The 12,600-nt window shown below is 39.7% G+C and overlaps 1 protein-coding gene across 1 annotated transcript in view; it reads left to right on the forward strand.

The window, feature by feature from the left end:
* Positions 1-810: 810 nt before the first annotated feature.
* col5a2a (collagen, type V, alpha 2a) overlaps positions 811-12,600 on the forward strand; it is a 62,087-nt gene continuing 50,297 nt past the window's right edge. The window contains exon 1 of the mRNA XM_031296534.2: positions 811-1,084. Within this exon, the coding sequence (XP_031152394.1) occupies positions 994-1,084 (91 nt within the window). The 5' untranslated portion in view covers positions 811-993. The remainder of the gene's footprint in view (positions 1,085-12,600) is intronic.

Consider the following 12,600-nt stretch of genomic DNA (forward strand, 5'->3'; position numbering starts at 1 on the left):
GTTAGGGTCCAGATTGAGAATTTTAGACATAGCCTTATTGGTATTTCACACTGACACAATATGCATCACAACAATATTGGTCTTAGTTATTTAAAACATTGGACCCTAATCAGATTTCAAACTGGTATTAGCACTGTGGACGGATTCCATATTCTCGCCATAAGTCAAGAGGTGTTGACCTCAGACCTTTCTCTAAATTTACACTCTGGATTCCCTATCATGACCACCTACATTCGTGGCCACCCACAGAGACTGTCACACACAGTTTCAGTTTGCTTTTTATCTCTCTTTCTGCACTTTTGACTAAGAACAGCGCAACTAAAGAGACGCCACTGGATTTATAAGCAAACAAATCGACACGTGCTACAATTCCTGGACTACAATTTCTCCTCAGAAAACAGTAGTTATAAACTCTATTCTTATGTTTAATTGCCCAGTAAAAAAGTGATTCTGAGTTAATACTATGTGTCTTGTTCGGTGCCCCAGAGACAGCAATAAAACAGCAGTTTTATGATCGTGCTTAGCAACCACTTCTGAAGACAAAAAAAAAAATAATCAGTGACACCTCCAAACAAACCAAGTCACCAAAGTCATTTTTCCTTATCTGTTCCCTTGCATCTTTTACTGTGAACCAGAGTTAAAGACTAGTACATTGTGAGATAACTACACAGACATTGGAAAGTATGAGAACTTGTGAACATGGGTGTAGTTCTCCCACAGCCACAAAAGCCTGTGAGAGGATGGCTATGGGAGAGGGCTGACAAAAGGGGGAGGAAAATTAGGCTGGCCAGCATTCTTCTCATTTAAAGCTGTAACTACACAAAAAAGCACTCACGCAGTCTGGGCTGGGTCTGCTTGCTGCTTACAAGGAGAGCTACTCTTGTGTTCATGGTGGCGCAGTGATACCCTGAGCATTTTTTTTTTGTTTGTTGCCTTTTCATCCTTTTTCCCCTTGCTTTACGCACAAGGACGGCTCATGTCTTTTCTATAGACATGATGAGCTCTGTGCATTTAAGGACTTTCTTTTTTCTGGTAGTCTCCGTAGCTCAGGTTTTGATTGTTACATGTCAAGACGGGAGCAGTGGTAAGTGAAGCCCTTTGCTGTTTATTTTAACACCTAATTGCTGTTGAGTATAATGTGTGAAGGTGTCTAATGGTTGCCCTTTGAATTAACGGAACATTAGCATGGACTTTTTGTTTGGGCTTGTACAAGCAGTTGGGTTAAGTTGCACACATTCCTTTTTTTCGCCAGTGGTTTTAGGGAACGGAAACTCCTTTAAGTGTGCACTCAATTAAGGGAGAAGTCATTTTTGATAAGACAAATGAGACAGATTTGTTAATTTCCAACTTCCTGTGTTGGATTTCTTTTATGCCAGAGTGAAGTCTCCTCGTACATGACAACTTAATTTGCTCAATTGCCTTGTTAGGAATTGCCTTTTTTTCATTGGATAGCAGCTGATAATGTAGTGACTGCATGGAACATGCTAAGTTAGATCTGTGGCAGGGATGACACAACCTTACGTGGTTATTGAAGACTAGCTTAGAGAAGATTTAATTGCAATTCAAACAAGCCATGTAAGTCAGGAAACAGACCTGTGGACATCTGTCAGTGATTGCAAGTGATGTCACCCTCAGGCACTGAAAATGTACAGAGGAGGGGAAATGAGCACCTTTTGCGGTTTCTGCAATACTTCTGCACTACTCCACCACTTTGGAACATTCATTAAAGTGTTACCACAACCCCCCCCTTCGGACTACATTGTACATCTGTAAAAAGAATTTCAGCACCAGAGCTCACGCGCCTCTGAGGCAACACAGCCTGTTAATTCAGGCCAGATGTGAGGAGACATGAGAAGGAGAGATGCTGTTGGATTCTCACTCGGTGTACTGCTGATGTCTTTAGCTGGCAACCCCAAGAGCTGGAACACCTGAGTGTTCTTGTTTTACTTCAACCGTGCTTCCCCCTCTTTTTTTTCTTTTTCCAACTGGAGCATTTGATGTCTTGTGTCGTCACATGGACTGTGTTGTTTCTATACGTATGATGTCATTGGCTACACTGAGCACTGGAAAGTTAATTTGATGGGCCCCTGATGGAGTGTGGAGTTAAGCAGTGCAGCACAGACAGTACTGTTTATTTTTTTTAAAAGCATTCCCTCTAGATACTTTAACCATTTCTTTCATTATATCATTATGTAAAATGAGTTGGCTTAACTCTTTAGGATCGTTTTCACGTAATGCCGAGACAGTCGTGCGGTAGTGAGGCACCAGATAGAGCGCCACCCTGTAGTCAATGCAGGTTAAGGCCCAGACACACCGACCAGATGGCCGACCCTCTGCAGAAAAGGCAGTTGGACTGATCAGTCTCCCCAAGTTGGTCAAAAAAGTGCCTCGGAACACACCAAAGCGACGAGACGTAATACGTCTCCATAACAGCAGGCGGCGCTAATCTGTAACATCGCCCAAAAATGAAAACCGGCAGCTGATTGGACGAACGTGTCACGTGGGTCTGGTTTCTCCGAAAATTCAAAGACAGACTGTCATGGCGGCTTGTTCAGATTACGATCTCATATTTTACTAAAATAGTTCACCGAAATGTTTTTCTGAAAACATTTTAAGGCCAGAAATAGGCCGTGCAGTTGCTGAATCTGTCTTCATTTCAGATCAACAAAGGTCAGTTTAAAAGATTTTCGTCAGATTTTGAGAGACTCTAGTCACGCTCATTCACCAATCATTCTACCAATCAGATGGGTCATTTAAGTCCGACTGCCGGCAGTGCCCGCCCCGCCCATTATACATGTCAAATCGGCCAAAATGAAGGCCGACGGTCCCGCGGACGGACGACGGCACGGAACACACCGAACAGACTCGAGTCACTGACCACATCAGACTGTCCAACGGCCGATTATCGGCTCTGTGTGTAGTAGGCTTTAGGCCCCAAAACTTGTCTCACACTGTTCGTGTGCACTTTAACTTAAACGTTTAGGCTTAAAGAAGTTATTAAGCTCTAATATTAATGCTGGCATTTGACAAATAGGGCATTCTCACTGAATTATATAGACATGGACATTAATCAAGCTTTTAAAAGGAAACTTTACCGGACGGTGAAGGAATATACAACTGTCCCAAGCGCTATAGCTTTCTGCTGTTCTGACCTGGGAAACATGTTTTCTTGTTGTATTTTTAATGTATGATTGTGTTATGTAGTTTTAAAGTTCTAAGTGGCTCTGTTCTAATCAGATTCTCCATCCTGTCTCTGTCCATATTTGTCCATGTGAAACAGCACAGTGCTGTTGCAGGCTTCTTTCCATGGTACAGTGGTGGGTGAGGAGATTTCATTTTGACCAAATAAAAACAGTGGAAATGTTTGGTTTTTGTAGACTAAGGGAAAATGTGGTTCACCAGCGCTTTGAGACAATATGCATGTGTGTGTTTGTGTGTGTGTGTGTGTGTGTGTGTGTGTGTGTGTGTGAGAGAGAGGGGGCTTTCATGGCTTGTTCCACACAAGTTTTACAATCCACATTTTTAACTATTTATTTGGCTAGTATGCTTAGGTTGAATAGAAAATATCACCACCAATAAGGGGCTGTGAGAACAGCATGAAACACACTCAACAATTCAACAAAGACCCCCACAAATATCATGTTAATATCACGTCAAACCTGGTCTGGCTAAACGGATGTACATTGCTGGGATAAAGCCTGACATATCCCTCCTTTCTCGCTATTTCTATCTGAGCTTAGCGCCGCCCACAGCGGTTGTGATTGGTTTAAAGAAATACAAACAAGCCAGAGCGTTTTTTTTGCTCCATCCCAGAATAGTAGCCAGACCACTCCAGCACTGACACAGCGGTATGGAGATAGGCCTGTACAATGCAAGTATATGTTAACCCTCATGTTGTCTTTGCATCAAATTTGACCTGTTTTCAAAGTTTCTATAGCAGAAATGGTTTCTTTCAACCTAATTGACCAAAAGTAACACGGATGGTTCCTCGAAACGCTCTTCACAAGTCAAATTAAGGATCAGTTCACTAATTGTATTGACTTTTAGGTGTTTTACTCATTTTATAGCATTATTCTGACTTAACTTTGATAGTCTGTCATTATCCATGAACATCCTCTGATCTTAAATATTAGTCATACGTTAATCATACGTTCTACTTTTTTAACTCAAAAATGATATATAATTTCATATAGGCTAAATAAGCTTTATTGACCATAAATTCCCCAAATAAATGGTGTAAAAATAGTGGTAATAAGTTGTTGTTAGTGTATACTGGTGGTAGTGGAAAACAATCGCAGAAAAAATGCTACAAAAATATTGAGTTATACATCAAAAAGAGACAAAAAGTTTTTAGTTTTTTTTTAAAGTGTTCATTTTCAATTTTGACCCAGAAGGACAACACAAGGTTAAACCTAAAGCACTCACCCAACCCTGTCTCCTAAAAAGTTACGTTCCCATACAAGGGAAGATATTTTCCAACGAACATTTTAAACACATTAACGTTGAAATAAATGTACTTGGTTAGGTTTAGACGACCAAACTATTTGGTCAGGTTTAGAAAACAATATTTAGGTTTAATATTGTAGGTTAAAAAAGTTGTTGGTTACCTAATTTAAGTTACGTATGTAAGTTAAGTACGTTACATACGTACGTGACGTAAAGGCTAAGTCACGTAAACAAGTCAAAACTGACTTTTGGTTTCACGCGACACGAACAGTGGTTGAAAGTCCCGTTTTAGTTTGACCCATCCATCCATCCACCCTAACCTCCTTCCTACGCGGACTATCGCAGACTTTGATTAGAAAACGTATATGTGATATGTCAAGGACAAATGTAATCCGTTGTTTCCCTTAAAACATAATTGTGAATGCAGTTTAGTTGTAAGGGGAATTGTTATTGAGACAGGGCTGACTCAAACTGCCTAAAAAACTTTGAGCAGCACTGGAATCTTGCAAATGCACATGGCTACAATTACCATTGTCACTCCATGTAATTTGGACTTTAATATGGAAAGATGAAACTTCAAATTGAGTGTGGTTGAATTTTGATGCAAGCAGTCTCATTCTCTTAGTAAACAATCAGCACAAGTCTCTTCAGAAGAATAAAAAGAAGTCTGCAAAGGTCTATGTTGAGGATATGGACGCTATTTTAAAGGCATCTGAGGAACCATACTTTTGGTGGAATTTACAAAATCAAATATGGTTCTTTGAAGATTTGAAAACATGTTTGAAACAAATGTTACTGTTTAGTTTACAGTTATACAGCTCAAAATGAAAGTCATATGGCTGGCTGCACATGTGCGGAACGTTTGCAAAAGAACACAAGTTGGCAAATGAGATCAAGTAGCAGACTTTAAGCTCAAAATTGGAAATTGGAAATGGTGACACCAGTATAGATTACCAGGATAAAATATATTATGGTACATCCCTCATTCAGAACCTACAACCTGTAGTGGAAGAAGCAGAAGTGTTCCAATCATATTTGGAGTAAGGTTTAGGGATGTAATCATGGAAAAGGAAACAGCAATAGATCACTGACTCTAATGACAGAAAGAAGGAGTCTGTGCGCACAGTTTTAGCCTGAGATAGAAATGTGTGTGTGTTGAACATTGCTCCTCCCACACGCTGACATAGCTGTAAAACATCTTCAAAGATGCCACTTAGCGCCTTACATCAAAGAGCCTAAACACTCAGTCTTTGTGAAACCAGTGGATTACTTTGGTTTGTAACATTTGTCCCATCATCATCAGGTTATTGATATTCATCACAGCCAAAAAACGCAAATCAACTCAAAACATTTGTTTCCCTCTCTCTTAGAGAAATGCATGAGCAGAAAGCAAAAATCTGGTATCCCAAATCGACAAAACCTGCATGAGGTCATTCTGTTATCCAAATTGGTTCCAGTTGTTGTTGCCACATCACTGACATCGCAACAAATGGGCTGTTTTCTACCAAAGCTGAAACGTCCAAACATGTGAATCCAACCAGGTCCACAGACGGCCTTGATTAGAAACACATGCTGCATTTCTGAGCTATGACTTGATCACATGCCTCTTTTCTACCACAGTTAAGGGGGTCGCGCTCACAAAATTGTACATTGTCTTGAGTTACACGTTGGAGGAAGTCAAAGTTTTAACAGTTGTCTGCTATGTAGCGCCTGTAGCGGTGATCCTGGGATGTCTCAGTGGCACAGATGATGGAGCTGATAGATTTTCAATGCAGATTGTCCCTGTGAGGACTGCTCCATGGGAACTACTTATAAACCAAATTATTGCAGTCAGCAAATGGAGGCCTGGGGTGGGGGGATGACTTCCAGATGTTAAAATAGTTGCTTTGGCAGTATTTGGAAAATATATATATAAAAAAACAACATCTTAGCCTTTAGATACAGTTGGAAGGGGAGGATGTTAACCGGTTGATGTAAGACATAACTTGTCAATAGTGTTGAGCTTGGATAGATGTGAAAAGTAGTGGCAGTTTCTCAAACAAGTTTCTTCTGTATCGTTACACTGAACACCTCCGCAGGTTCAAGTTAAAGTAACTATTTGTTTAAAAGACATGCAATTACAGCTCCCTCTGACAGGCTTCCTGGCCCTTGATTGACACTTAGTTAGCAATGTGCCCTGTCATCCTCTCTGTCTGTCCATGTGGGAGGATGACAGGACAGAACGTAAACATAGAACAGGCTGGGATTCTCAAGTGCTATAATTGTCTTAATTTCATTCTAATTAAGAATGTGCCGGAACTGCCGCTCATACTAGTCATACGGAAAGAGCTTGGCCACTACATTTACATGTGATGTGTGGCAATTGAATAGATAAAACAAATTCCAGGTTGATATTTGTGCTGTTTACACTGTATAGTGTATTCCATCACTGTAGAAAAAAAGTTCAAATTAAAGGTCCCATATATGCTCATTTTCAGGTTCATACTTGTATTTTTGGGTTTCTACTAGAACATGTTTACATGCTTTAATGTTAAAAGAAACCCATTATTTTTCTCATATTATCTGTCTGAATATACCTGTATTCACCCTCTGTCTGAAACACTTGAAGCCCCCCTCCCGAAAAAGCCCAGTCTGCTCTGATTGGTCAGCGTTTTTGCAGGTATCTGCGCTCTCTGCACCGTCATTGCAGTCGGGGAATGACTGTAACAGCACTGTAACACCACCTTCTACCTATGTACTGTATACTAGAGTTGTGACATCACAACCGTATTGAAGTCCTGACAGCTCGTTTAAAGGCACAGTTTAATTAATACAGGCTGTGTGCATTTCTCTGTGGATTGAGCATTTTGATACTTTCACAGTATTTATGTAGCATCTCTACCTGCTTTATAATAAAAGAAAACTTTTTACAATATGACACCTTTAAAAGGCACACTCCACAAATGTATGATGATGTCATCAGGGTTTTCTCAGCTTGGGCTTCAGAGTTTATTTTATTTTTAATGAAAAGTCTGTATAACAACCTGGAGGTGTGAGGATTGAAAGAAGTCGTCATATACTGTATGAGACAAGTAGGGTCTGAAGAAAGATGCTACTGTGTTGCATCATGGGAAATGCAGGATTTAGCATTTTTGTAGCTTGACCCATTCTATGGACTAAAAGGATATCTCAGCCACTGCTATTTCAATTTTGACTTTTGATTTTTGATTTTGTCTTTTTTTAATCTCACTCTTGTGGGTCTCCCGACTTTATGGTGCAATACTAAATTGGTGGAGTACCTTTTTAATTGTTCATGAAAGTATTGTTGATAGAAAGATGATAGATGATTGTTATTTGTCATCTAATTTAGGCACACATTATCCCTCTTAACAATTAAAAAGTAATATTGTCCATCCCCACATGCCAGGAAAACAAATAGAACCATCATGTTAATGCCTTTGAGAAAGCCTGCTGTTTCTGGTGCACAGCGCACTTTGCCTGTACAGCGAGTGTTGATACAGCTGGTTGTAGTTTTTCTAGAAGATCAGGAGGACTTTTGCCCTTTGGAGCTCATCCTCTGCAGGATGGCAGGTCTTTGTGTAATATAGCACTCCCTCTGAACATGTCTTCTGTCTGTCCCCTGGTCACTATTTCAAAGGCTGCTGTAATTGCTTTAAATCTTCCAATTTCACGAGATGTTAGGTCCCATCTGGGAACCCCTCTCTCTCTATGTGTGGTGAAGTGCTTTGGGCCAGGTAGTGATTCAGCAGAATCAGATTAAAGTTGCTGCTGAGTGAATTTTCCAGTTGAGCAAAAGTGAGTGCCATTGTCAGTAATACAAGCAATGATTGACACATGCACACATTTCCCCATGTTACTGTTAACCTTTAGACAGACCTTAATATATTGTAGTAGCATACTTTGTTTTGAATTTGATGGCATTTTAATAGCAAGTAACGCCCATATTTCTTTAGATGCAACCTTCTCCTCATAAATTCTTAAAAAAGTGTTAATATTGTCCGTCAGATTCTCAAGCACTACTTGTTTAAATGCCACAACATGGTGACAGTCAGCCATAATTGCAGGTTATGGTCCAACCTAAATTCTAAGTTGTAGCGAGGTTGTGTATATTACAACCACAGCGGGTGAACCAGTGGAGCTGCATGGGTGACAAGGGTTAGCAATGTGGCCTCAGTTATGTTTAGGCTCTTAACAACTTGTTGGACAGCTGATCCAGGTGGCCTTCTTGTAGTGGAGCTGAAGAAGGGGGAATTACATTACTGCAGTCTGTGAAAAGTAATAATATTAAATTGTACAGTGGACTTATTTTTACTTGATGGATGATGGATGCCTTGACTGAGTTGGACCACATATTTTGGGAATCCCCTGTTCACTGTCAAGACGTGTCTTGTGCTCTCCATATTTCTCTACCAGATCAATGGAATACAGTCTCAAAACAGAGATGATCCCTGGCAGAATGAATCATTATAATGCATGTGCATGTGAATCTTCCATATTACAAACATAATCTCCAAGAGGCTCATGCTCAGAAGGAAAAAACATTAGGTTTAGTTAGCTGGAGTCTTTACTATGCAGCACTGCCAGAACTCAGCAGAGGGGATGATGTTTCTTAAAATGTCATCTACTATTAAATTCATAGTGTGTGCAGAGCAGATGCATGTGTTAGCCGGGAACACAATGAGCTCTGTGAAGCACAAAGACAATCAGCAGTGCTAAAAAGACAGCGTTTCTTTTTCATTTGATCATTGCATTGCTTGTTTAGATTCATGTAACCAACTCAAAAGCAGGGGCGAAGCCAGAAATTGTAAACATTAGGGGCTCAGCCCAAACCTAGTGAGGTCCAGGGGCATGCTCCCCAGGGGAGCAGTTATATTCACAAGCATGTGAGATAGTCATATGCCTAAAAATCCGAACATAATTTGAAAAAAAAAAACATGATAGTTGCCAAGGAAAAGAGCCTAGATCCTACATCCAATTTTGTACCCAATTGTTCTCCAACTGTCTTCATCATTCTGAAAACAGAACACAGCAAATGTTGAGGAAGACTCATTTTGACTCCTGCCACCTTAAAACAGGCAACAATGTTTCTATTTGTAAATTGCATAACATAGGTAGGGTAGGAATATGAAGTAAACTGCATTACTAATCTTGACACCTGTTTTTGTTCTACTATGCTGGAGTAGAGATCACACAATCAATGTTTAGCTGATACATCTGCTATATATTATATCCAATAATAATCTGGGCTGCTCTAATTATAAATCAAAAATCCCCAAAAGAACATTCACTCAATTATATTATATTTCTAGCTAGTAGTAATAATAGTAGTAGCATAAAACAGTTGAAGGTATTTTAAAAACAGCCCGTCCTCACCCAGAAAACGACCATATGGGTCGATTGAACAAGCAGCTCATAGCCTCACCATACATCCTCATTTCAGTAGTTTTACGTTTTAGTAGTTTTACGTTTACAGTTTTCTAAACCTAACCCCTACCCCAGTAACCCTAACCCCAATCCCTGTTTTACTAACCCTAACTTAGTTTTTTTGTTGCCTCAACTTAACTAATTTAGTTTCACAACGTTTACTACGTGTTTAAACTGCGACTGTTACGCTACGGTAACATGATTGAACCGCCACCGTGCAGTTTTACCGTAAATAAAACTGTTATATAAGTCATTTTTCGGAGTCTTTCTAAACGGACCTATAATGTCGTTTAGGTAAGAGGATGTGTTTTTTTTTTTTTTTAAATCTGAAAGATTCTGGGCTTTTGAGGAAACATTTGGGGTTGGAACCTCAGTAGCCACCCTCCCGCTCCGCCCCTGCTCAAAAGATGCATCTATTGGGTTGTGACATGTCCAGTAAAGAAGTAAGTTATTCAGGAGAGAAGGGAGCATTCTTTTAACACAATGTGAGTCTGTGCTGCCCCTTACCCACTGGCCGCAATGTCCAGTCAGTGTTGCCGAACAAACACTGTTCACACAGAGCCAGACCATTGAGATGTGGAAATGTCTGCTTGTAGCCGACGGTGACTCATGGCTACCATTTAAGATGATTTCACCAAATGAGTAAAATGCTCCTGCAGAGAAGTGGCTCAAAGACACTGAGTTTTTCAAAACGAGTTAAAGTGGCAAAGCTAACATTAAATATGGTAATTTAGTTTTAAATTGTCAGCTAGCAGGCTTCACACATCAAGCGTCCCTACTGCTCCAGCTTTTAATTGTTTACAGTACATTGAGGAAAAGTTAGGAACATTTGAACCAAAAGAACAACAAATCCAAACACTGGCATGGTCATTTACAGTCTGTTAGCTTGAAAATGATATCCATATGCATCATATACTAGCACTTTGCATTTGTAAATATACTTGAGGATTAAAGCAAAGCCACATGAGTTTTTGGAAAGAAACACTTTCCTGCAGAAGAACCTTGTACTTGCATAGACAGTTTCTCTAATGCTTGACTTATTCAGCCACCAGTTCCACACTAACAAATACCTCAGGTTTACACAGCTAGAACTGTGTTGTGCATCATGTCAGTCTGTGTTTACCTGGGCTTAATAATAGCTCTAAGTGTAGGCTTTGACTCTTGATTTCTTTTTTAATTGCATGCCCTCTCTTGGTTCTAAGCCTTTCACTGATGTGGCCTGGTATTTAGGGGTTTAGCTTTAAACATGGGATAAAACCGGGAAGGAGGAAACTTAATATCATCATAATTCCATATCTATATGAAGCGGGGGGGATTGTAGGGGATTAAATGGGAAGAAAAGCGCAGCCGCAGATCAGAGTGGAAAGAACAGAGGGCTGACAGAGAAAAGAGGAGGAAGAGGACAGAGAGGAGTCAAGACAGGGGAAGAGGAATACGAGCTAGAATCTGTAACAGGGCAGAAAAGGGAGAGAAAAACAAAAGTGAGAATGTGAAAGGGTGTGGAAGACGCAGCAATGAGGGAAGCCCAGAGGATTGTTTGGTACATGTCATTAAGGGCTAATACTTGTCTGTAGTCTGATTCTCTACCCTCTGTACATCGCAATACTCTGGTCCAACTCCAGCACAGGAAGTCATGTCAAACTGGAATTTCCTCTGTAAAAGCACGTGTTTCGGCTCTGGTTGTTGTTGTTAATGACCATTGTGATTCATGGTCAGAAGATAAGACAAACACAAGATTAAAACACTGTTGTTGTTTTTTTTTAAGATTATTGTTTGTTTTGCCATGAGTGCAAATGCCTGCCTTCCTCTATGGACAATTAAAATAATAAGTTCACTTATTTAAGGACGTTATGGACAAAGGTATAGGAAGTGTACAATGTGTCCAACATCTGTCTGTGCTCAAAATGTAAAAAAAAAAATATTTTTTTAATTAAATTAGGTCAGCTGGCAATTTGTTGGCTTTTTAGAATTGAAGACAACAAACAGCCTTTCTTTCTGGTTGGAGTCTGCCTTTTTTGGGAAGACATTTCTCAGGCTCACCCAGCTGCTGATGACATGCTGAATAAAGTATGCAACTGTTACTGATAGAAGGGAGGAGTTTCAGCAAACAAACTGCAGCAGATCTGCCAAGATATAAGCCTGTGCTTGGCACTCATGACATTGCAGGAACACTCTCAAGATGTTAGTAAAGTAGTGCATCATTGGTCAATGCAGTTTGGACATGGGAGGGAATATTCCTTTCATACTTCTCTTATTAGAGACAAACAGGACACTGTGTGTGTGTGTGTGTGTGTGTGTGTGTGTGTGTGTGTGTGTGTGTGTGTGAGCATTTACTTTTATGTCGATTCAACTACAATTAAATTTGGACTTAATTTCCTTCACAAAACATGAAATTGTATTAGATAGTATGACATTTTATCATTTGATTTCTCATCTCAAAAGTAACAAAGACGTATGCTAGAAAAGAACAACAAGCATTAAATTGATACATTGAAGGTGCAGATTATATAACTTTCTCCACAGCAGCTAATGCTAATGTGATTGTAGACTGGCTCTGTTAGTAACCAGAAGTCCATTAGTGCTGCATACAGAGATTTTTTAAATAATTCTTTAACAGATAAAGGAAAGTTTAAGTATATTTTTTATTTTTTAACATCATTGATGTTATATTTGAAATGTTGGACATCATTGCCTAGGGTTATGATTATATTCTATTCACCACTGTCACTG

The sequence above is a fragment of the Sander lucioperca genome, chromosome 8 (genome assembly GCF_008315115.2).
Source record: "Sander lucioperca isolate FBNREF2018 chromosome 8, SLUC_FBN_1.2, whole genome shotgun sequence".
In the NCBI taxonomy this organism is placed as follows: Eukaryota; Metazoa; Chordata; class Actinopteri; order Perciformes; family Percidae; genus Sander; species Sander lucioperca.